The sequence below is a fragment of the Microtus ochrogaster genome, linkage group LG1 (assembly GCF_000317375.1).
Source record: "Microtus ochrogaster isolate Prairie Vole_2 linkage group LG1, MicOch1.0, whole genome shotgun sequence".
NCBI lineage: Eukaryota > Metazoa > Chordata > Mammalia > Rodentia > Cricetidae > Microtus > Microtus ochrogaster.
Genome location: NC_022027.1, coordinates 3157033 through 3166566, shown reverse-complemented (window position 1 = coordinate 3166566; position 9534 = coordinate 3157033). Strand labels below are relative to the sequence as shown.

The following is a 9534-nucleotide window of genomic DNA, read 5'->3' as shown; positions in this document are numbered from 1 at the left end:
AGATCCACCTGCCTCTGCCTCCCAAGTGCTGGGATTAAAGGCGTGCGCCACCACCGCCCGGCCCAGAAATCTTTTTTAAAAAAATATATTTTATTCCTGGGCACTGGTGCTGCACACCTTTAACCCCAGCACTCAGGAGGCAGAAGCAGGCAGATCTCTGAATTCAAGACCAGTCTGGTCTACAGAGTGAGTTCCAGAACAGCTAGGGCTACACAGAGAAACCTTGTCCTGAAAAACAAAAACAATAAATAAATTTTAAAACAACCTGAAAAAACTGCTGTCAGAAGTCCTTGTGTAGAGCTGGAGATATGACTGACTCAGTGGTTAAGAGCACTGGCTGCTCTTCCAGAGGTCCTGAGTTCAATTCCCAGCAACCACATGGGGACTCACAGCCATCTGTAATGAGATCTGGTGCACACATGGAGGCAGAATACTATACATAATAAATAAATCTTTAAATCAAAAGTCCTTATATGGAAAATGTACCCTCAAGAGGCTCGGGTTTGGTTGGGTTGTGTCTCAGGAGACAGTAGTCTGTAAGAGCGGCTCCCTAGGTGCAGTGGTCTAAGGCCTTCCTGTGCTCCCAACTGCTTGCCACTCTCCCGAGAGTTCCCAGTGGTGTCCACAGTAAAGCCAGAGCCAAGTCTCTGGGACTGGAAAGATGGCTTGACACAAGTTAGAGTCATTCATTGGGAAGAGGAAATCTCAGCTTTCTTTCTGCCGTCTATTCCGTTCCACCTGGCGTCAGGCTTGGTGGGCGGCTTTGCAGCTGCACTGCGGTGTATGCCGGAGTCTCTGCCCTCAGTCTCTGCTGTGCTGGGTCGCACTGCTCTCACTGGTTTGTTGTTCGTTTTCTGGTTTTGGTTGTTTAGTTGATTGGGTTTTTCTTGTTTTGTTTTTGTTTTGGAAGCATGATTTCTGTGTGTAGACCAGGCTGGCCTTGAACTCAGACATCCACCTGCCTCTGCCTCCTGAGTGCTGAGATTAGTGTTCACCCTCACCTCCTGGCAAAGGACTTATTTGTAGCATCTTAAGCCATGCCTGTGTGCACAGGAGCAGTGAAAGCAGGCAGCTGACCTGGCAGCACAGGTGGCTGGGAGCCACCAGCATTGGAGCTGGGACCGCAGGTCCCCTGCAATAGCAGCAAGTTCCCTTTACCCCCTCTTCATTGCCCCCTTTTCTGTTTTGAAGCAGAGTGTCATGTAGCCCAGGCTAGCCCAGGGTCCAGGTCTTGGCTCTGGCTGCCTGCCTCTGCTCTGTGGGCACACTGTGAAGGTGCTCTTAGGGAGGGAGCTGCATGTGGTCAAGGTGCCCACCCCCAGCCGCACAGCAGGCAGACAGTGTGGTACTCAGTGGCTTAAGGTGGATGTTTCTCTCCTTTATTTAAAAAAAAAATCATTTGGGGACACAGTGTGGAGGGTTCACCTCCCATGGCTTTGGGGAGGACATGGGATCTGGGTAGGAGGTCACAGGTACAGAGGACATGAAGGAGAAGGAGCGGCACCCGAGATAGGGGACTGTGCCTCCTAGGGCATCACTGAACAGGGTGCCTGGTGCAGGGCTATCTATGGTTTGCACAGGGCTGTTCTGTACCCTGGGTGCCACAGCAGGCCAGCTGGAGGCCCAGTGTGTCTTGATGGGGCTCAACCTGCTACTCCAGCCCTCTAGGCCACACCGGGGAGGAGCTGGTCCACAGAGGCTAGACAGTGATGGTTTGCACGTCACTGTTGGAAGGAGCAGGAACGGTGGCCCACGTGTCACCCACCCTGGGTAGAGCATCCAGGAAGGCCCAGCAGCCCCACCCGAGGCTGCTCAGGACTGACCAGTGCCCTGCACTTGCCCATGTCCAGGAGGCCAGAGCTTCAGGTGGCCTCAGTGCACACAGGTCAGGCCCTGGGGTCCCCAGAGAGCAGCGGAGAACAGAAGAAACATGAAACCCAAACCATTGGCTGGAGGACAGGCTCCAGCTGAGTGTGGGCTTGAATGCATTGCAATGTGCAGTTAAAGAGAACGGACAAATGGTTGCGGTGCCCTGGGCACGGAGCTGGCCGGCTGCCCTGAGCTGCAGGAACCAGAGTGGGAAACCCCAACTCCCAATCCACCGCCCTTGACCCCAACAGCTGTCCATCCAGGGCCAAGCCCACTCTGCCCCCAAGACTGAGGGATTGTCTTGACAGGGCCCAGCCCATGGCCCGACCACCTCCCCAGTGCCTTGGACAGGCAGTCACACTTGTCCCTGTGGACACAAGGCAGCCCCTTCCGTGATGACGAGGGACGTGGTGGGGAGGGAAGCCTGTAGACGGCCGAGGGGCGACCTGGGTGGAAAATGGCCTAGGTGTAGAAGATGACTTCAGGGATCTGCCCGTCCTCCACGGAAGTGCCGTTGTTGTTCCCGGCCGCGTAACAGAAGGTGAAGCAGGTCTTAGCCCCCGTGGTGGGTGACTCATGGGTCACCTTGCGTAGGCCTTTAGTGCCATAGTGAGAGTCTGGGCCCTGGCAGGGAGAGGGAGTCACAGTGAGGTCAGGAAGTCCTCAGGATTGGGGGGGGGGGGAATAACAAGGGTACCCACAGCCTGCAGGGATGGGCCAGCACCCTCAGGTAGTGTGGCCCCCACCTTGAGTGTGGCGCAGGCAGTGTAGTTCACACTGGGCAGGACTTCCACGGGCTCCTTGAACATCACGCGGAAGGTACTGGCTGAGCCGTCGCAGCTGAAACCAGTATCGTTCTGGCCGAGGACCGTGTTGCTGTCTGTGTGGATGATCTGGGGAAGGAAGGCTGCTCAGCACGCGGGAGGGAGGGAGTGGCTCTGATGAGGGTCTGTGGGCGGGACTTCTGGCAGGGCGAGCTCTCAAGGAGAGGAGGTGTGGCATGGGTGGGGCTGGCAGCTCACCTGGATGTTGACTTGATAATCAGTGGGTCCGTGGATGGATCCATAGAGCCCAAAGCCCACCACAAAGATGCGCTTGTTGACAGAGAACCTGCAGAGGGAAGTGGGTGGCAGCGGCTTAATGCCCTGGGCCCATGAGGGCGGCAACTGGAGCAGCCACGGGAGAGTCGGGCAGCCGGAGCTGTGGGGAGGGCACACTGCCCATTCAGGACCTGCCCAGCTCCTGCTGCCCCTTCTTTCCCGTCACCTCCCAACCTGGGGTCCTGAGGCCCCACCTGATTCTGTCACTGGTGCCACTGTAGCCCCAGCGGCTCTCCACCTGCTGGAACCGGTTGATGCTGCACTCCTTGCCCCGCAGGCAGCACCGGGGCCTGTCGATGAACTCCACCCGCGGCTTGGGGTTGACAGTGAAGTGCAGGAAGAGGCTGACCACCTCGCGATCTACCAGGATGCCAGACTGTGCCGGTCCTGCGGGCAGAGGGCTGGCTGACCACACGAAGGAAAGGCAGACTCAGGGCCTGCCCCTGAAACTGGGACATTTGACTCTCAGGGCCCAACCAAGTTAAGAAGTTCCTCCTTCCTAGAACCCCCTTCAGTGTCCTTCTGCTGGACACGCTGGGCTGGCAGACCCTACCTCCAAGGTCCTCTAGAGTCCCTTGCTTCACACCGAGAGCTCGGCCCTGCCTGTCCACACACCAGGTTACCTCACAGCCAGCGCCTCACCAAGTGCAGCTTCTAGAAGCCACTCCATGCTCTGCATGCCAGGTGACCAACTGACAACTGAGCCCAGCCCAAAGCTGAATCCTGAGTGGTTGATAGGACATGACCCCAAGACGTGGAAATGCCAGGGTCCCAAGCAGGGTCCCCAAGTCACAGCCTGATGGCAAGGAGGGTGGCTCAATAGGACCGTGCAAGCCTGTTACCTGCGGCAAACTCCTCAATGGTCATCAGGGGGAATCGGATGAGACCCAGGGCCTTGCCCAGCACCTTCCTCTTGTTCTCAGGTGTCACCTGAAGCTGCTGACGTTGACACTCTGCTTCAGACCAGCGCACTACAGCATTGAATAGCCTCGCCTCACGGATGCCCAAGGTGTCACGCTCCAGCACTGCCACCAGGGTGTCTGTGGCAGAGAAAGGCTTGTGAACCCCTATGCCTGTAAGGGACCACATGTAGACCAGACCATATAAGAACCACCTCACAGCCAGAGCTTGGTGACTGTGGCCCTTTGTCCATGTTTATCAATAAAGTTTTATTGACAAACAGCCCTCCCTAAGCATTGCCTTTCTTTCTCCCTCCCTCCCTTTCTTCAACACAGTCTCAGTAGTTGAGCCTAGCCTTGAAATCATTGTGTAACCAAGACTGGCCTTACACCCTTGGCCCTCCTGTCTCCACCACTTGAGTGCTGGGGTGACGGGCTAGCAAGTAATAGGGAAGCAGTTTACCAACTTAGCTGAGTCTTAGCCCTCTTTTTTTTTTTTGAAACAGGGTCTCATTCTACAGCCTAGGCAGGTCTAGAACTCACAGCAATCTTTCTGACTCAGCCTCCTGAGAGCCGAGATCATAGGAGTGCATCCCTACACCCTGTGGTTGGTTCCTATGGCTTTGACCCCACACGGCCCTTCCACTGCATTGCAGATACCCCTGGAGAGGGCACTGACCCCAGAACAGGCCCTGCTACCAAGCCCCATGGGACCTGCTCCATTCAGGCCCGCTATGTCACCCAGGAGGTGGGTGTCCCGTCATCTTCAAATCAGGATCTCCATCCTGACCCAAGCCCAGAGCAATCCTTGGATCCAAGACCCATGGGCCTGACTCACCCAGATCAATGTCTGTGAAGCCCTCGGCAGCGATGGCGTCGGCTGTGTTCTTGTCAATGCTCTCCAGACACAGGCTGGCCAGCTGGGGCTCATCGAAGAGCCGAGCCTAGGGATAGCAGGCCACACCACACTGCGCACATGTCCCTCGTGAATGGACGAAAGTCTCAACCCAGGCCTTGGGCTGAGACAGAGGGGTCAGGAAGACAAAGCAGCCTGGCTGCTGAGCCAGACTGTCTCAGAGGAGAAAGAAACAAAACAAACAAAAAGCCAGGCAGTAGTGGCGCACACCTTTAATCCCAGCACTGGAGAGGCAGAGGCTGAAGGATCTCTGTTAATACAAACAACAAGTGGACAGTGGCTGAGGACACCTGGTGCCAGCCCTGTAGGCGTCACCGGACACCGCGTGAGCACTCACCTGCGTGAGCAGCATGAAGGCATTGTCAGCCCGCAGGTGCTTCTTGAGGAACTCCACACAGTGAGCCTCGAGCGCAGGCACTGCGTACTTCTTGGCGGTGTACAGCGTGGTCATCACCGTCTCAGGCCCAATCTGTACCTCATCTGAATACAGAAACCTGAGCAGGAGACGTGGGCGGTGAGAATGAGGCCGCCAGACCTGCCGAGCACTGCATGTTTGCAAGGGGCTGCTCAGCACCTCTAGAACTGACATCTGTCAATCTCCTGACCTGGGAAATATCGCTCAGCGAGGCCACACAGGCCACTGTAGGCGTGCTCCTGAGACCCTGTGATCAAGCTTATGCGACCACGGGTAAATCACAGAAAACCACAGGCACTGTCCAGGGAAGTATAAGTCATGAGGCCATGGGTTCCACCCCAGCACTGCAGGCCAGGTGTGGCACATAGCACGCTGCCCATTCTTTTTTTTTTTTTTTTTTTTTTTTGGTTTTTCAAGACAGGGTTTCTCTGTGGCTTTGGAGCCTGTCCTGGAACTAGCTCTGTAGACCAGGCTGGTCTCGAACTCACAGAGATCCGCCTGCCTCTGCCTCCCAAGTGCTGGGATTAAAGGCGTGAGCCACCATCGCCCGGCTCACGCTGCCCATTCTTGAAGATGGCATGAGTTTGTGTGCCTGTGTGTGTGGCCCTGAAGAATGTCAGACCTGCACTTGGCGACCACCTGGCTGGGGTTCTGGAGGTTCTGAGTCATCTTTCCAGCCCCCAAACCCTCTTCTCTGGGCATGTGTTCTAGAATGCTGCACTGGAGGGCAGGCTCTGTCACAAACACAGAGGGATCGCTCCTGTCTTTTCATACTCTAGTCCATACTCTAACACCCCTGTGGTCGGAAGAATCTGGAACTTACTTGAGCAGTGCCAGGAATGCAGCGGGCTCCACATCGGGCAACTCAATCTCAGTGGATGTGGTAGCCATCCCGCCATTGAACATAGCGTCAAAGACAGCGCTACCAACAGCTAGCACAAACCTGAGCCAGAAGAGAGGGTGACTGTCCGTTAGTCTTGCTGGCCCAGGCCAGTCAGAGTCCCCTGTCACACCTGCAGAGACTCCTGGCAATCTTAGCAGAGGCCTTTCCGGGCCTTAGATCCTTCTAGAAGGAACAGGAAGGAGGAGGCCGCAGGGGCCAGCATGGGGCAGCACCACAGTCCTTCCTACTCACCCTTGCCCACACAGCCCCTCACTCATTCCTGCACTTGGCCCTTCTTCCTCATCCCCATTCCCTCAGCTCCCCTCCCCCCAGTCTCCAGGCCGCAGAAACAGGCATGGGGACCTGAGCCAGAGAAAGCAGACTAGATACAGGGGCTGGACAGCCTCGGGCAGGGAGCACAGGCTTGGAAAGGGTGTTAGGGCTTGGTGCAGGGTAGGGGCAAGGGAACCAAAGGGGTCGTGTAACAGCTGGAGTGCGGGTGGGTCAGGGCAGGACAAAGGGCACAATGGCCAGGTTCAATACCCACAGTGACTCGGCTCGGAATACAGCTCATGTTCTGGATGGAAACAATGACCATGGAGCCGGTCCAGTGCCCTGCTCTGTTCTGTTCCCACAGTGACAGGGTGGCTCTGAGCAGACAGACTCCAGCTGGATACCTCTGGACATGTAGATGGGTCCATGTACCATGAGTGGGACAGAGCTAGCAGTAAACAGAATCACTGCTGAAGCTGTGGACAAGGGACCACAACCTTCCACAGAACTGTAGGCCCACTGTGCCTTTGGGGTGCACCCACTAGGGAGGCCCCTCTCCAACTCACTGGCCCTACAATAACGAAGCTTCCTCCCGCCCAGAGTCTGGCCACTGCCGACTGTCACTGCAAACTCGGATCAGACCAGGCACCACCAGTCCCCAAAGAGCAACCAAGTACACCCAGAGCCTCTTGGAATTGGCACTCCCAAATGGAATTAACCAAAACTAACGAAAGAGGAGGCGGGCTCTAACTGCAGGACAGGGCCTTCAGACAAACAGACAGACAGACAAAGAGCTGACAGCTGGCTGGACTTGCCTGTCATGGCAGGAGGTCAGGGCAACCTGGGCAACTCAGTAAGGGGGCAACTCAAAAGCGGGAGGATGATAGCTCAGAGCAACGAGGGGCTGGGGACGTGGTCGGGGTGGAGCCCGCCTAGACTCCCCCAGTGGGGCTGGAGCGTCGCTCAGAAATATAGCACCTATCTTGCATGTGCATCCCTACAGACTTCATGTTCATCACTGCAAAATCAAAGTGGAGACGGCTGAGGCGGACGCTGGAGCCTGGGGTTGGGGCAGCAGGAAAGGACCCACCTGGGGGCCTTGAAAGAGTGCAGCTGCTCAGACCAGGGTCCTGGCTCTGGGATCTCAGTCTCAGCCCTGCAGCCTTCCAGCTCTTGACCTCATCCTGGTGCTGGTGGAGGCTGGGAACCTAACTGCTCAGCACAGCACAGCACAGCACAGCACAGCACAGCACAGCACAGCACAGCAGCTCCCGGCCCCGGGCCCACGCAGCAGTAAGCCAGAAATAACCTCTCTGCCTGTGCCTCTTCTTTCTTTTTAGGAAGTATTCTGTCCCCGCGGGGAAGCCTCCACCGACCACGCAAAAGCCAAAATCAGAAACTCAGGCACCCAGCTGTACCGGCATAGCCACAGCCACCTGACATGAATGCCCACACCTGGCCCTCTGACTCAGCAATGGGGCAACCCATGCCAGGGGAGGCCCTGGGAACTCTCCTTGTCCCCGCCTTTCGTTCTCCTGAAGACATCCCAGCCTTTTCCCTGGACACGTTTGTTGTCCACTATGGCCTCTCTGGTTCTTCGCAGGAGAGAGGAACAGACACAGATGTTCCCAGCAGCCAAAGGCAGGACAGCCCATCACGCATCAAGTGTGACCACACACAGTGTGTTCCCTCTACAGCCATGAACACAAACAGGGCTACACCACACAAGCCGAGCGGGAAGTGAAGGGAACTGCTAGTGCTGGGGAGCAGGTGCGCACTACACAGCAGCGCTGCTGCATGCGGGGGGGGGGGGGGGGGCATCTGGGGAGCCATGCCTAGGTGCAATTAAAATGGTAAATTGGGGACTGGAGAGATTGTTTAGTGGGTTAAGACCACAAGCTACTCCTGCACAAAGCCCAAGTTTAGTTCCTAGCACCCATGCTATGCTGGGCACTCACTGCCAGCTTCAGCGATCCAATAACTGGACTCTGCAGGCTGGCACACACAAGCACAGTCACATGAACACCTGTACGAACACACACACACATATACACACAAGTTCACATGGACACATGCATGCATACACATACACACACTATTAAAATGATCTTTTGCTATTGCTTTTTGTTTCTGACAGGGTCTTACCACAAAGCCTGGGCTAGCCTTGAACTCAAGATTCTCCCCCTCAGCCTCATTGCTGGGATAGCCTGCAGCACCACACCCAACACAAGGCCAGGAGCTTCACTGCAGGGACCAGCTCAAGGCGAACCCAGACTACCTGCACCAGGAACACACAGGGGCTACAAATGTGCACAGGGCTGATGCAAGGCTCCAATCCCACAGCCACATGGACAGAAAAGCCCACAGCTGTGGCTGGGGAGAGTGCTCCACGGGAAAAGAGGATGTGAGTTCAAATCCTATCACATGTATAAAAAGCCAGGTATGGGTGAGGTATGGTGGCCGCACCTGTAATCCCAGCACTTGGGAGGCAGAGGCAGGCAGATCTCTGTGAGTTCGAGGCCAGCCTGGTCTACAAGAACTAGGGCTGTCTCAAAAAAAAAAAAAAAAAAAAAAGGGGAGGGGGTTCTTTAGAGAAATGGCTGTGGGGAAATGGAAGGAGTATATCCTTATTTGTAAAGAGTCTCAGGCCAGCCTGCTCTACAAGTTCCAGGACACCCAGGGCTACACAGAGAAACCCCGTCTTGAAAAAAAAAAAAACAAAACAAAACTTGGTTAGCCATGAATTTGCTACATAGACCAGGCTGTCCTAGAACTCACACTGATCCACAGGGCTCTGCCTTCTAAGTACTGAGATTAAAGGTATGCACCACCACACCCAACTATGAAGAGAATTTTAAGGAAATACAATAAACAACATTTTCCCAGTAGCTCAGGAATTAGGAGCACTGGCTGGCTGCTCTTGCAGAGGACTCAGGCTCAATCCCAGCACCCACATGACTAATTCCAGTTACAGGGCTTCTGACACCCTCACAGACATACATGCAGGCCAAACACCAATGTACATAAAATAAATAAAAGATTAAATAAGTAAATAAATAGGCCAGACATGGAGACGTACACCTATCATCCCAGGCAGAACTGGTGAGCTGGAGGACAGCCTGGGCTACATGGCAAGACACAGTCTCAAAAAACGTAACAAAATAAACAAAATACACAGA

General features: G+C 55.2%; 1 protein-coding gene across 1 annotated transcript in view; it reads right to left on the bottom strand.

The window, feature by feature from the left end:
• Positions 1–1357: 1357 nt before the first annotated feature.
• Btbd2 (BTB domain containing 2) overlaps positions 1358–9534 on the bottom strand; it is a 13178-nt gene continuing 5001 nt past the window's right edge. The window contains exons 2-9 of the mRNA XM_026785151.1: positions 6023–6142; positions 5122–5278; positions 4707–4812; positions 3812–4009; positions 3164–3356; positions 2892–2979; positions 2616–2762; positions 1358–2493 (exon numbers count right to left, since the gene is read on the bottom strand). Of these exons, the coding sequence (XP_026640952.1) occupies positions 2332–2493; positions 2616–2762; positions 2892–2979; positions 3164–3356; positions 3812–4009; positions 4707–4812; positions 5122–5278; positions 6023–6142 (1171 nt within the window). The 3' untranslated portion in view covers positions 1358–2331. The remainder of the gene's footprint in view (positions 2494–2615; positions 2763–2891; positions 2980–3163; positions 3357–3811; positions 4010–4706; positions 4813–5121; positions 5279–6022; positions 6143–9534) is intronic.